The 14,955-nt window shown below is 50.8% G+C and overlaps 1 protein-coding gene across 4 annotated transcripts in view; it reads right to left on the bottom strand.

Annotated features, from left to right (window-relative positions):
• The window catches only part of Lpin1 (lipin 1), a 111,000-nt gene that overhangs the window by 70,352 nt on the left and 25,693 nt on the right, over positions 1–14,955 (bottom strand). For all 4 annotated transcript variants that reach the window (XM_026388963.2, XM_026389029.2, XM_026389106.2 and 1 more), the window contains one exon: positions 13,369–13,425. In XM_026388963.2, the coding sequence (XP_026244748.2) occupies positions 13,369–13,425 (57 nt within the window). The remainder of the gene's footprint in view (positions 1–13,368; positions 13,426–14,955) is intronic.

The raw sequence follows: 14,955 nt of genomic DNA, 5'->3' as shown, positions 1-14,955 counted from the left end.
TTTTCCATGGACTCATCGGTAGTCTAGCATAATGAGGAAAGAATTAATGAAGCTGAAGGCAACAGAAACTAATCAAACCAAAACAGAGAGGGAAAAAAATGATTAGAAAATAAAGAAAGAACAGGTCATCTAAGAGCTGTGGGCCAATATTAAATGGTATTTGTATATACCATATACATTATATATACATACATATATATATATATATATATATATATATATATGTTAATCTGAGAAGGAAGAAAGAGAGAAGGAAGGACAGAAGAGATATTAAAATAAAAATTTTCCAGTATTAATGACAGACACCAAACCACATATCCAAGAAGCTGAGACTACAAAAACAACCAAGCTGGATAAAAATCAACACAGAAAGAGAGAGGGAGAATGCGATGTCATATTCCAACTACTCAAAATAGAAGAAGCTGGGCACAGGAGTCCACGCCTGTAATCCCAGTGGCTCCCGAGGCTGAGGCAGGAGGATTGCAAGTGCAGAGCCAGCCTCAGTAACTTAGCAAGGCCCTGAGCAACTTAGCAAGATTCTGTCTCAAAATAAAATATAAAAGGGGGCTGGAGGTGTGGCTCAGTGGTGAAGCACCCCTGGGCTCAATCCCTGGTACCAAGAAAAAAAAAAAAAAGAGGAAAGAGAAAATCTTGAAGGCTGCCAGACAAAGCAAATTACGATGAGAAACAAGACACAAATCATCATCAGAAATTTTGTAAGAATGCTAGCAAATATTATAGACTTGCAGGTCACATCATGTCTGTGCAAATACGCATCTCTGTGCCATTATGGCACAGAAACAGCCATAGATGATGTATAAACAAATGGACTTGACTTCATTCCAATAAAACTTTATTGATAAAACAGGTGGCAGACCAGATTTTGGCCCCTCTGCCATAGTTTTTCAATCATCTGTCTAAAGCAAAAATAACAGCACTGCTTTGTCTGGCAAGGGATCATGTGAAAGAAAAAAGCAGGAAAGATGGGAGGAAAGATTTAGGAACATATTGCTGTAAGGTACTCATCCTAAACATAAAGTGCTATAGCCATGCTTTTAGGTAAATTGTAAATACAGTTGTAAGTTGTCAGCATTTGGGCAATCGCTAAAATCACTTAAGAGACAAATAATAAGTCAACAATGAGACAAAACAGAATCATAAAAAAGTATTCAATTAAATCAAGTGAAGGCAGAAAAAGATGGAAAAAAAGAAACAAAGAACAGCTAACACAGGCAGAAAAGAGCTAGTTAAGATGGATTTAAATTCCACCATATTAAAAAATAAATTACATTAAATAGTCCAGGTAAAAAATAGAAATCGTAAGCTTATGTAAATAGCATGACCTGGTTATGTACTATCCATAGGAAACCCATCTTAAATATAAGGACATCAAACTCTGATGTGCAGACATTGCTCTATGAATTGGCCCAAACTCATATAACTGTACACTGCAAAGAATATTACTACTTGCAAATTTTTAAAAATCAAACAGGATGTAGGAATACAGGAGGAGTGTGGACTGGCAAATGAGTCTAACTGTGTTCCAGATGACTGACATAACTACAGGAAGGAAAAGATAGGAACCGACCCAAGTAACAGGCAGAAAGTATTTTGACTGGACACCATCAGGCTAACAAGAGACCCAAACACAAACACTTGCTCCGATCCATAACTGTGATTCTGACAGGGCTATGGGTGAGTAATTCTGAGCTACTTTCTGAGAGGTAATAAGGTTGAAAATAGGTGGTTATACGGGCTGGGGCTGGGGCTCAGTGGTAGAGTGCTTGCCTAGCATGTGCGAGGCACTGGGTCCTCAGCACCACATATAAAGAATAAAGGTCCATCAATGACAACAACAACAACAACAACAAAAGAAAACAGGTGGTTATAAGTTGTAGATAATGTGAACAAGGTTTATTGCTGTTGAGTGAAAGAAATTACAATGAGGAAAGGGGAAAGACTAGAATTTCCTTGTCTGAATCGGAGTCAGTGAGGACTCATTTGTTTTTTGAGTATAGATAGATGAGGGCGAGGTAGAGACAGGTGCATGCAGGGGTCACGCCATACATACACTCCCTAGCTCTGTCTCCTGAGAGGGATGAGCAACGGTGACACCTCGATGGCCATGAGCACACTGCTGTCAGATCTTGGTTTCTAAATGCCATTTTCCAATAAAAGGATTTGCCAGAAGACTGATTCCAGGGTGAAAGTTGAAAAAATCCCAAGAAAAAGTCTGGAGGATTTTGTGCTACCAGAAAGTAAGGAATCCCCCCCCCCAAAATATGGGCAAGGGTATTAAAAGTGCACAGGCGCCAACCTGAAAGCACCCCACGTTACCAAAGTTGAACTTGTCTAACAAAATTAATAGTAACACCATTGGATTACAACCCAAGCCAATTTAAAATCCATGAATCCTTATTGATATAATAACTCAATTTCAAATAAATGATAAAGATGCAACCCTGCCTTAAAGAATTCCAATTAATAAGTGCAGAAAGAATGAGTGAAAGAGAACTCCCCTTTAACCTGCCGCCGCCGTTACAAATGCTGCAGGTGGGATTCGCTGGCAGAAGCTAAGGTTAGTGGGCAAAGGTAGGAGAAGCAGGGTATTCACAGTCTCCAGATATTCCTTTCAAGATGGTCAGTACAAGGAGAAATTACTCTACAGTGGAAACTCCTGGCAGACATGCCCTTGCCGGAGGATGAGGGTGAACATCCAGGTGCACTACCGTGGGCCCCTGGACTCCGTGGCTTTCTTCCCCAGAATAGACAATAACTTGAACCTGGCTATGCTAATACATCAGGCAAACCCAAAATGAGGCACCTTCTAATAAAGTAGCTGGTGAGTGCTTTTCAAAAGTGTGATCAGCCTGGTGCGAGGGCACACTCTGGAGGCTGAGGCAGGAGGATGGCAAGTTCAAGGCCAGCCTGTTTTAAAATAAAAAGGGCTGGGGTTAGAGCTCAATGGTAGAATGGTTGCCTGGTGTGTGCAAAGCACTGGGTTCAACACCTGGTACCGGGAAGAGAGAGAGAAGAGGGGTGGGGGGAGAGTGGGAGAGGGAGAGGGAGGGAGGGAGGGAGACAGATCATGAAAGACAAGGAAAGAACAAGGCTCTGTCGCAGACAGGAGGAGACCAAGGAGGCACAGCAAACAAATGCACGAGGGCTCCTGGCTTAGATCCTAGGACAGAAGAAGTGCATTAGTCGGAAAACTGATAAAAATCGGAATCAACTGCTGCTTAGTTTAAAAAGGCTCAAGAGACAACTGGGTCCACGCGAGCATGTTAGCTTAATGTCAAACCATCAGTTCAGACCCAAAGACTTGAGGAGCTGGCAGGGGGAGGGGCTGGTTAGACAGCCAGACGCACAGGCACAGTGTTTGCTGAGCAGAGGGATGAGCAGAGGAGGCAGGGGAGAGGTGGAGCCACCCCCCAGGGCTGTCAACACCATCAGGATTGGCCCTGAGGGTGACTGAGCAGCTACTTGGGGAAGTAGCTGCAGCCCAAGGAGCCAGTGTCTTTCCCTGAAGGCCCCAGAGAACCACTAGGAGTTAAGTGGGAGCAGCCAGTGAATGGTTTTGAAGCCTGTGGGCTCAAGATGGGACGGGCCAACGTCCCCACAGGCGTGCGTCCTGACTGCAACGTGGAAGGAGAGCCCTGGTAGCTTCCCCCAAGTGTCCTTCTGGACTCGGGAGAACTGAACCTTCATTTTTTTTTCCCATGGTCATCCACAAACGAAGCTGAGAAGAAGAGGTTCAGGAACTGTGTGTGGAGACGCCCTTGGCCACCACCCTGGCCCAGCCCAGAAACAGATCAGAACGCACAGCCTGGTGTCCCGATGCCCCCGTGCAACTGCACTTCCTCTAAACACTTTCTTTTCCCTCCTACTAGGGAGGAGCCCGGGCCTGACCACTGAGCTACATCCCAGCACTTCCTTTTTTTTTTTTTTTTGAGACAGGGTCTCACCACGTGGCCCAGGCTGGCCCCGAACTCCTGGTCCTCCTGCCTCAGCCTCCCTACCCACTCTGGGCCTGCGCGCTGTCGACGTGTGCGTGGCCAATGGCGCTCAGTCTACAGGAGCCGCGGCTCCGGGGAACAGGGACCGAGGAGGGACCAGGCCCAGATGTCACCTGTTTCTCAAAGCTGCTCCTGTTCTGGAGGAGAGGGTGGAACTGAAACTCCCAGTTGCTTTAGAGGGCTCTCTCTAGCTCCCCCACATTTCAGTCACTGTCCTCTTCGGTGAATCTGTGCTGAGAAGCCTGCAGGGGACAGTCTTGACCCACGTCCTCGGCCCACCCTCCCTGCTTGGCTGTACCTTAGTTGCCAGGAGAGATTTGGCAGGCGTGTGGGGGAGACCCCGCTCGGCTTTCGCTGACTCCATAGGAAGGGCCTTCCTGGGGGCGCATGGGTCTCCTGGTCCCGGCCCTCTCGGCCGTGGTCCTCTAGTTTACCGCAGGCTGGGCCACCCCTTTGTGGCCGTGGCCAGGGCAGGCGTGGCTGGTGTCCCCGGTTTTGCCCTTCATTCTCCTTCCGCTTGACCTTGCCCCTCAGCCCACCCCCTCCCCTCCCATCGTCCCCTCCACCTTCCCCTCCTTCATCCCTGCACAGGAGCTCCAGGAAAAAACCTCATTGTTTGGTGGCAAGATTGTGATGTTCCCACTGGGGTTATGACATCAGCATTTGGAGGAAAGAAAGAAGGGACCAGGACTCAGGAAGCAGCACCAGATTCACAGCAGGCCCAGCCAGTGCTGGGCCAAGGGAGCACAGCAGGACCAAGGCCTCTCCGGAGAGCCAGCTGCTGGCTGGCGTCACCGCGGGCTACCTAGGCTCCTGATTCCAGGAAACTGCACCCCAACACACTGAGAAAGTGCCGGGGGGCAGGGGGAAATGACCACGCTGGTCTCTACAGAGCCTGGACGTGTGGTGCCGTCCGGTCCGGCCTGTGTGGAGTCCTGGGACGGATGGTGGTGGACAGGAAAGGCTTCACGTCCAAGGAAACTAAGGCCGGAGAGGGAGACGGCGGGAGACACTGCTGGGTTCAGTACCCCATCAACTACACATGGAAACTTCATAAACAGCCGCAAAAATGGAAAGTCACTGCAGAGATGTGATGGAGTCCGCTGAAAACTGACGGCACTGCCCCACACGCGCCAGGAGTCGGCTGGGGTATGACGGGTGCTGGAGTCCCGGACTTCTCCCTGAGGATCAAGGCGCAGCCTGGGCTCCTCTCTTCCTCCTCTTGACGCAGAGGCTTAGGGTTAGAGCAGACCTATTTCTTCTCAGGTTTCCTGGGGCATGATCAGAGGGCCTCCCGCAGAACATTCCATCAGAGTAGAAGGGGAAACTTGGAGGTCTCAGCTCACGACCCTCGGCCCTCCTCGTTCTCTGCAAACCTGCAGGTGAGAGCCGGCTCTTTGGGTGCTCCGAGGATGCAAGACCTGCTCGCTGGCCCCTTCCCAGGCCCTCCTTGGGTGGTGCTTTTGAACCAGGATGGGAAAAGCTGCATTTCTTACAGGAAGGAGTTTCTACAGGAAGAGACTTTTTGATTTTGTCCCTGGTTAGAGATGGGCCGAGTCCTACAAATGATGTGTGCATGTTCCAAGGCAAGGCAGTAGTTTCTAGTAACAGCAGGGGATTTGAATGTCGCTTTGTTGACTTGTCATCACACAACAGCACTTTTTAGTAAGTCATGTGCAAATCTAGCACATTCAGTTATCCTGTGAACAGAATGTTATTGTATTTAAAATATTTATGAATCGTTCCTTCTCAGCACTAGGCGCTTCTATATCTCCAGGTCATGCCAATCCTTCTGGACCAAAATCTGGGAGACCAAAATCACTTGTAGTCCGACTCCAAGCATGTATGATTTTGTCCCAATGAACCCAACTATTATGTGTAGCTACAATGCACTAATAAAATTTTAAAAATTCACTTGCTTTTGCAATCATGACCTTCATCCTCAAAAGGGGACAATATTCTACTGAGATGGGAAGGGGTGTTACTCCAGCCAACATATTCAACAGGCCACGGATTCCAGCTTACGTCACACCCCACTAGGCCCCGCAGAATAAATGCACGTAGTTTTTGCATTTTCCCAACCCTGTGGTTTTGGGCTGCATAGTCACACATCTGTCACAGCCTGAAACAAAGCAAGCTGTTCTCTCTGGTCCTCTCTGAAGGCCTGACCACACTCAGTGCAGGCAATGCTACCTCGGACAGGAGAGTGAGAGCTCCCCTGTCTGGAACAGGATGGAAAGGGGAGACCAGAGTCTCCAAACAGTGACGGAAGAGGTGTAAGCTGCAAAGAAAACCTGGAGCGGGAACGGGAGATGAAGTGATGGCCCGACGTCGGGGGCGGCCAGGACAGATGACATCTGTCGGTCGACCCAAAGGATCTGAAGGATGAAGGTGTCTGGATTTGGGTTGACCAAGTAAAAGGCCTGCAAGTAAGTCGGCCTGGGAGAAGTGTCCTGGGCTCCCACCTCCCCCAGGGCCCTGGGGGGAGGGCAGTGGAGGGCTTTGAACGTGGTCCAGCAAGTGGATCTAGACTGACTCAGTGAACAAGCTCTCTCCATCTTTTCGTCTTCCAAATTGAATTACTTTTACTTGTGCAAAACCCATTTTAGAATTCTGTGTTAAGCACTACCTTTCCTCACTGAGCAACTAGGAAGTCAAGGGCGGCCTGAGTGGAGACGGGAAGCCGGTCTTCTGAAAGCTGCGTGCCATCTGGCTGTGCCTCAGTGCTCTTGGCTGCTCCCCACTCCCCATCCCCCTTGAGGAGGCTCGGTGGTGGGTGGTCACAGAGGAACAGAGCTTCCTTCCTGTGGGCCAGGGGGCAGCGGACTGTGCCAAAGGGTCTGAGTTTCACATCTGCCCCTGGGCCAGACCTCAGGCTCCATCTGTAAACCAACAGAGGAGAAGTGGCTGTCCCAGAGCCCCACACTAAAGCCACAGGCCTCAACCAAATTTGTTCCAGCGCTCTGACCTGGCGCCGCCCAGAAGTCAGGATCTAGGGTGGGGGGACCCTCAGGTATTTCTGAATTGGGGGTGTCCTGGATGGTTTTGGTTCTGGAGAAATGGAGACCTGGGTTCTTGTTTTCTTTGTCATTGTCATGAGAACCTGCACAAGTCACCTGGGGACCTCAGTCCCAGCATTGAAAAGTGACAAAGAGACCAGCAGGACAGCTCCCTTCACACACAGGCACTGCGCGCGCACACACACACACACACACACACACACACACACACACACAGTACAGCAGCTGTGGATCGGGGGTCCATGATAGCCCAGGGCATCTCCAATCGCCTCTACAGAGTGGGTTTCAGAACACGGAATTAATGTGAATTCCTTGTGATTTTTTAAAAAAAAGCAACCCCCCCGGCACTTCCTCCTCCCTCCCTTCTCTGTGGGTGACATGATCATCAGAAGCTCTGAGCAGAGAACAGCGTGGTCAGATGAAGGACCAGCAGAGTCCCTCAGGTTTCCAGGGGAGGCCACCAGAGGCAGGGGGTGAGGGAGGGGTGGGGACGGGCCTGCGGCTGTTGTCTTAGGGCCGAACTCAGCTGCAGGAGACCCTGGGGCACCGGAACCCACGAGAGACCCTCCTTTTGAGGACAGGCCTCTGCTGCCCCTACACCTGCCCCACACATCCCAGCACGTGTGGGAAGCCCCCGCTGCCCTGGCTCCGCGGTTTCTCCCGGGTCTGAGTTCAAGCTGCACCGGGGCCTTCCTTTGTGCTGGCCCCGACCCCTCTGCCTCAGGGCCTTGAGTCGCTCTGCCTGGTACAGAGTCTTCTCCCTTTTCCCTGGATTAGCTGCCACCCGCTCTTCAACTTTAGCTGGAGCATCACTAACGGCCCCGGTGGCGTGGCCCTCCCTGTGGGGCCCTTCTTGCTGGTACATCTGGAATTCTCAGTACTTGCTGGGGTCGGACACCCTGCTCACGTCTATGATTACCCCCCAGCAGGCAGCGGCTGCGGGAGGGAAATGCCCATTTCTGTTTCAGTATCTAGCACCGTGTCTGGCTCTTAGTAGATGCTCAACAAATATTTTTTAAATGGATGCTTAAATATCATATCACAGGTCATAACATCTGGTTGCAAAAACACATTCATCATAATTAAAAATAATAAGAAACAAACTAAAAATACACTCAACATCATAAAAGCAAATGAATAAATACACTAGACTAAAAATACACTCAGCATCATAAAATGAATGGATGAGTCGTGTTCTGGTGTTGAGGATGACACTGCTCTTGTCATGGGCCACGTCTTAGCATTTCCTGTGTTCTGGGCCAGGGCAGGTAAATGGTTTGGAGATACTCCCGCCCCAAGGAGCTCAGGACCCTGCAGATTCACCGTGTCTCCAGCAAGAGGAAGCGGGTAGAAGGACACAGGACAGGATGCTCCCTGGAGTGGGAGAAGAAGGGATTGATAAGAGGAGAATCGGGACTAGACACTAAGATGGACATTGGCACAGTGCTCCTATTCACCAACAAGACAGTGCCTTGGGGCATCTCCATAAAACCCAAGGATCCATGGAAAGAAAATGACCATTCTCTCTGTACAATGTAAGATTCTAATTAAATGCATTATTGTTGTGTCTGACTCTGCTGTGCCTGTCGCTCATCCATGCGATAATGATTCAAAAGCAATTGGCTCTAAGAGCCAAGTTAGCACAGTGCATTTCTAGATAAAGGACACATGACTGTCACCAGACAACTGCACGGTGGCTTCACTACCAGGGCCGGGCAGGGAAGGAAAATGCAGGGCAGGAGGGCAGACAGGGTGGTGGAGTGGACCAACAGGCACCAGCCTCCTTCACGCCAGATTCCTCATGAATGTCAAGGACACTTCAGATTGCAAAGCAGTGTGGGACCAGGAGGGGCGTCTCCCTGGGAAAGACGTTTAGTCAGATTGCAAGGTGAGAGCCAAAGAAAGCTGGAGCAAAGGGATAATGGGGAGCCCAGGGTGCCCCCGAGTTCCTGAGGAGGGGCTGCGAGAGCGGGTGGGAGTGCCCAGTGCCACCTCCAGCAGTCGCTGTGGGGACTATCCCCTGCAGGACAGCCAGCTCCTGACCTTTATTCCAGAGTGGCCTCTGCCAGTTGAAGCCCCAAGCAGCCCTCTGATCCCATCTGTGCTGAACAGAGTCAGGCACCAGGGGCGAGGAAGTCCTGCTCATGAAAGAGAAAGGGCAAGAGACAAGAGGGAGCCGTGACTCCAGAAGAGACAGAGACAAGGTGACCGGAGAGAAATGGGTAGGAAGAAGCCCCCAAATTACAATCTCAAAGTCATTGGAGAGATGTATCATTCACAAGAGCAAAACAGAGTATGGCTGTACCAAGAAATAGAGGTCCACCACCACCAAAGGACGTTGAAGGTTAAGAAGCAACCATCAGACTCGGAATGAACGAAATCAGAGAAGTTGGCCAGCAGGAGACAGACGAGGGAGAGGAGCACCCCTTGTCTTGGGTCACCACTGCTGCCCTGTGTCTTCCTGAGCTCCGCTGCTGGCATCAGATTAGAAGAGAAGGTCAACGGAATGACCACTGCGTGGCACAGGAGGCTTTAGGACACCAAGGTTTGACAGAGGACTCCAAACTCTTGCAGACAGGAAAAAACAAAGCCAAAGGTCACCTACAAAGGAACAAAAGTCCCATGACATACGGGGAACATTAGCTGTCAGGAGGCCATGGGACAACGTGTCCAAAATTCTGTGAAAAGGGAACAGTAGGCTCCAATCTGAAATCCTAACAAAATAACATGTGAAGCCAAGTTAAAGAAGAGATTCCCTCACGCAAGATTCAAAAACACATCTCCCACCTGTATTTTCTGTCCTGAAAAGGTGCCCCACGTTTACTTTATTTTAAAAGGGTAAACTCAGAAAGAAGAAAACTTCCACCTGGCGACCTTGGAGGAGGGAGGGCTCCCGTCACCTCTCTGCTGACCCGGGAGGAGGCAGGGAGGAGAGGTCTCCTGGGAGGGAGAGGCCGGGAGGAAAAGGCTGCTGCACGAGAGCAGAGAATCTGGAAGATCTGGAGAACGGGATACAAGTACTAAATGCGAGAAACAAAAAAATGGAAACAGAAACTTCTTCTAGAGGCAGCAATTCTAGTGCTTAGGAGCATGTCTCTGGAGCCAGAGGAGTGATGTAAATTCTAGCCCTGCCATTTACCAGCTGTGTGACCTTGAGCAAGTGACTCGGCCACTCTGGGGTGTTTCTTATCAGGGGAGATAATAATCATAGGTCTAACTTATAAGATTGTTGAAAGGATTTAAATTAATTAATATTTATAGTACTCCTAGGGGGAAAAAACCTGTCACGTGGTAAGTACTATATAATGTTCGTTAAATAAATAAATGACCCTAAAAAGCTGTATGAAAATTATGATCATCCAAATAGAAGAAATGGATGGCATGGTAAGTTAACTGGCCTACAAGTAAAGTGATGGTTTCCAAGCGATGGGCTACAGTAGCAGCTGAAGTACAATGTTTTTTGGAGGAGGTCAGGGAGAAGGGCAGGAAGAAAGAAAGGCAAACATAAATGAAGAAGAACACACTGTTGGAATAACTGAGCCCCCCAACACCCTAGACAAGAAAGGCAGAGTCTGAACGCACAGCAGGCTGAAACCTGATGGGCATAAATGTCACAGCAGGAGGAAGGGCCCCTCGTGCGTGAGGCTGGAGAACCGGCTGGCCTCCATCAGGCGGGCCTCCGTCAGGCCAAGTCCTGCGGCAACAGGCAAAGGAGACTTGCCAGTCAGCTGGGTGGGAGCAGACAATGTGGTTGTCACTGTGAGCCAGCATTTCCTAGATGATCTTACAGAAGTCAAACAACAAGTCACCTGGATAAAAATTTTCAAAAATTAATCTAAATCCTCCCCCTACAAAATGCACAAGAAAATTAAAATTCAGGCCCAAGTCCTTGTCTCAACTCGAAAGATAACAAAAGATACAATAAATGGGCAAAATCTGGTTTCACGTAACCGTCCAGGAAAACCTGGGAATTGCTGCTGCTTTCAGTGTTGCAGATTGAACCACCATGTTTCTCTGCCTGTGAACATGCCGTGGCTCAGCCTGTGTCCTCCAGAGGACGGGAATCTGTTGGGAGGGACTAGTCAGGTGGTTGCTGGAGAGTGTGTATGTCTTGGGATTTCTGCGAACCCCAGGTTTCAAACTGACCCAAGTCTCCGAGGTCACCTTCCCCGAAACATTCCTCAGGCTCATGAAGGAGTCGTCACAGGTCTCTCTGCACCAAGCAGCTCCCCTGAACCTCAACGACAGCACGTGTCACCTGGCACCCCCGCGCACCCTGCCTCCTCCACAGCGAGCCGTTGGAAGAGAGCCACCATGACCCAGTCTGCACTGTGTCCCTGATGCCTGGCAAGTGACACCAAAACCAGGAAGGGAGACGAGAGAGAGACTTGGAGTCTTCCTTTCTTTCTTGGTGGACTTCCCCTTCCTCTTGGCTTTCTTGACACCAGACATTTTCAGAATTCATGGACCTACCTTCTGAAGACGACGGAGAACAACAGGAGCAATCAAATGCTGGGCCAGAAAAAGCACGTGGCACGCCCTCCCTGGGTGACAGCATGGCTCTGAAGCTCAGTATTCACAGACCAGGCCTTGCCCCAGCCCCAGACTGGCCACCTCTGGCCACCTGCACACGGATGGTCCTGAAGGACTCCAAACACAACCAGGCCACTAGCAAGTTCCTGGCTGGTCTCCCCACCTCTCGAAGTCTGCAGCTCTGACATGACATTGCTTGTCAAGGTCCCCCTACCCCATTATCTGCAGGATAAGTCCAAGGTCCTTAGAAAAGCACATGAGGCTCCTGGTCATTGGCGCCCTCCTCCTCCTCCCTGACTTCATCTCCCCTGCTCCCCTCTCCAATCATGGGCCCAGCTCCCAGACGCACCTTGCTGTTCCTTACCTCTGTGCTTTGCCAACGGTCAGGGCTCTTCCGAGACTCCCGGAAGGCCTGCCTTCATCAATAGGCCTTTCCCTGAAAACCGCTTCTAACCCTCCCCACCCACGCCGGGTTACCCAGGTCGCTCGGTCCTACTGCTACAGCTTAGGGTAAAGCACTGTAGGATGATGACTGAATGGACGCCTCCTGCACCCGGGAGCTGAGCTCTGAGAGGGCAGGCGACTCTCTCAGTGGCACACAGTGCAGGTGGCAGACTCCTAATCCAACTCCCCAGTCATGGATGGTGAAGATGCCCCCTGCCCCCTGCCTCCTGTCTTGCAGGGACAACCTCAGCAGAGGCCGCAGTAGCAGAGGCCACTGGGCTGCCTCTCCCACACACTGCAGCCATCGTCCTGCACAGGGGCCAGTGGTGGCCTGGAAACCTGGTGGTAGTGCCTTCAGCACCAGGGTCTGGAGAACAGGGACTTCACCATGGAAAGCTGCTTGGGGCAGCCCCCGTGCCCGCCAGGCCTACACGCCCACCCAGAGGATGACAGGTCACTTACTGGAACTTCCTGCCCTTCTCCTCCCAAAGGGTGGCCCTCACTCCAACTGCCACTAACCGCCCGCAGGCCAGGATTCCAGGTCTCCCATTGGACCCCATCCCTGTCCCTCTGGAACAGAACTCCAGCTCCTGGCAGAGTCCCCTGGCCTGGCTTAGTTCATTTAACTAGAGCCTCTGGGCCCATCTCGCTCTGGTGGTCACCACACTAGGCCTCAGGTTCCTCTGAAAATCCTTAGTCTACACCATGTTTTCATAAGTTCCTCTCTAGCCTGTGAGTGAGCTTCCCCAGGGAAGAGGCCTAGTGCCACCTTGTTCTGTATCCACAGGTTTGGGAGAGGCCACAGGAAGGACGCATAGGCCCTTGGGCTTTTCCACTTCTTTGCTGGATGCTCCAACAGCCTCCCTACCCCCTCTGTGATGTAGGTTTCAGACCATGGGCCCAGCACACTGTGCAATGCTACTGAAGCCTGAAGCCCAGCTCCTGGGCAAGGGCCTCTAAGAAGAGAACAAGAGGAAGAAGCAGCACTTGGAGATGGACCTTGACGGGCTCAGGAATAGCTGCTGGGCTCTTGTTAGACACGAGCAACCAGTCCAAGGGCACTAGAGAGCCACTGAGTGCTTTTTAATCAGGGAGGTGACAAAATCACATCTGGGAATGGCAGGGTACAGACCACAAGAAGCAGAGACTAGAACCAGCCCAGGTGTTTGTGGCTACATGGGGAGTTGACGAAACCTGGAGAAAGTGCTCGGAGCAACTTGGAAAGAGTGGGTTGAAGGGCGCCATCTTGCTTTGGAGGCTGCAGAGATCCACAGCAGAAATGCACCGAGACCAGGGGTAGCTGATTGATGTTGAAATGTGAAAGCATAATGATATTCTATAGCAATCGCACTCACATTAATGTTTGAAGGCCACACATTTCGAATCCATCCAGGGTCTCTCATTATTGGAATCTAGAAAACAAAAACATCAGAAGTTAGTTAGTGCTACGTGTGTATTGAATCATCCCATGGTACCCCTATTCATATCTACACTTCTTTTTTTTTTTATTTTGTGGGCTAAAAAAATGAATTTAATGAATAATAAAGAGGATTTTTAAAGTAAATTTATGGGAATGTTCTGGAATTAATAGCAGGGGTTAAATAGAATAAAACCACTCAGCTGTGCCCTTTAACATGGTGAATTTTATGGTAATTGAATTATGTCTCAATTTTCAAAAAGAAATCAGTAGTAAGGATGTGGTGGCTTTTCTTTGCACACATTCAGAGTGTGAAGCCTTGGTTGCACAGGGCAGGTGACAAGGTTCAAACTCACTTCATCTCTCCTCCTCCCTCCTTTCATCCTTCTTAGAGGACACAGGGCCCCTTGGTGACTCCACAGGAGGCTGGGAGGCATGGAATGATGGGACTGGAGGTCGGAATGTGGGCACAAGGTTAAGGGGCGAAGCCTGGCTGTCCCTTCCCACATCCAGTCCAGTTAGCTCTGCCCAGAGGGTTGCCCTGTGTGGGCTTAGCCGACCCTTTCTCAGGGACCAGTTGTGCCTTAGGCCTTAAATTATGCTCAGAACACACCTGCTTGGAGCGCCACTGAAGCATCCCAGAATCGGGGGGCCCCAGGGCCCACTTACTGCCCCCTCTGACTGCCTCACTTATCCAGCCCACAGCTGCTGGCCGACTGATGGTCAAGGGGGCGTGAGATGAGTGGCTGAGTGGCTCTGGGGCCCACGAGCTTTGCTGAGCCCTGGCAGCTCAGAGGGAATGAGGTGGGAATCTCCTGCAGGAGTCACTCACGATCTGCACATCAGCAGGAAGACAGTAAAAGAGCTGGTCATGGCCAGAGCCCCCTCCAGATATGCCCTAGGGATTGCAGGACGGAGGGGCAGCCATTCCTCTGTCTGCAGGGACACATGATGTCAGTGCCACCTGCAGAAGGTGCCTTCTAAGCTGCTTAAGTTTGACTTGGGAGGAGAGGAAGGGTGAGGGGGTTCCAAGCAGGGCAGAGAAAAGGGGCACCGAACGTGAGCCAGGCAGCAAGGGGGCCGGTGTCTGGAGGAAAGCGCAGCATGTGTGGGTGGACACCAAGGGGCCTGGGAGGGGACAGAAGGTACCACAAGGCTGAGGCCCGTGAGCCCCATGAGGAGCTCAGGCCTTTTATCAATCTTTAAGAACGTTCTCCTCGAAGGAGGCCCTCTGCAGGAGCCATTGTGTAAACAGACCAAAGGGGAACTGCTGGGTCCCTTCAGGGAAGGTCCTGGAGTTCCCCATCTTGGTGACAGAGGCATGGGGACTCACCGAGCAGGGTCAAGGTCACAGAGCAGGGTCAAGGGCACTTGCTGCATACAACAGGGAGACACAGAGCAACGGGGGGATGACCTGGTGTGCATCCCACAAGGAGCACGCTGGCTGCTCGGTGGAGGCTGTGCTGGAGGCCAAGAGGCCATTCAGAAGGTTATTCCAGCAAAAGATGGCCATCGCCAGGCCCAG

The sequence above is a fragment of the Urocitellus parryii genome, chromosome 12 (assembly GCF_045843805.1).
Source record: "Urocitellus parryii isolate mUroPar1 chromosome 12, mUroPar1.hap1, whole genome shotgun sequence".
Taxonomy (NCBI): Eukaryota; Metazoa; Chordata; class Mammalia; order Rodentia; family Sciuridae; genus Urocitellus; species Urocitellus parryii.
This window is presented reverse-complemented; position numbering and strand designations above follow the sequence as displayed.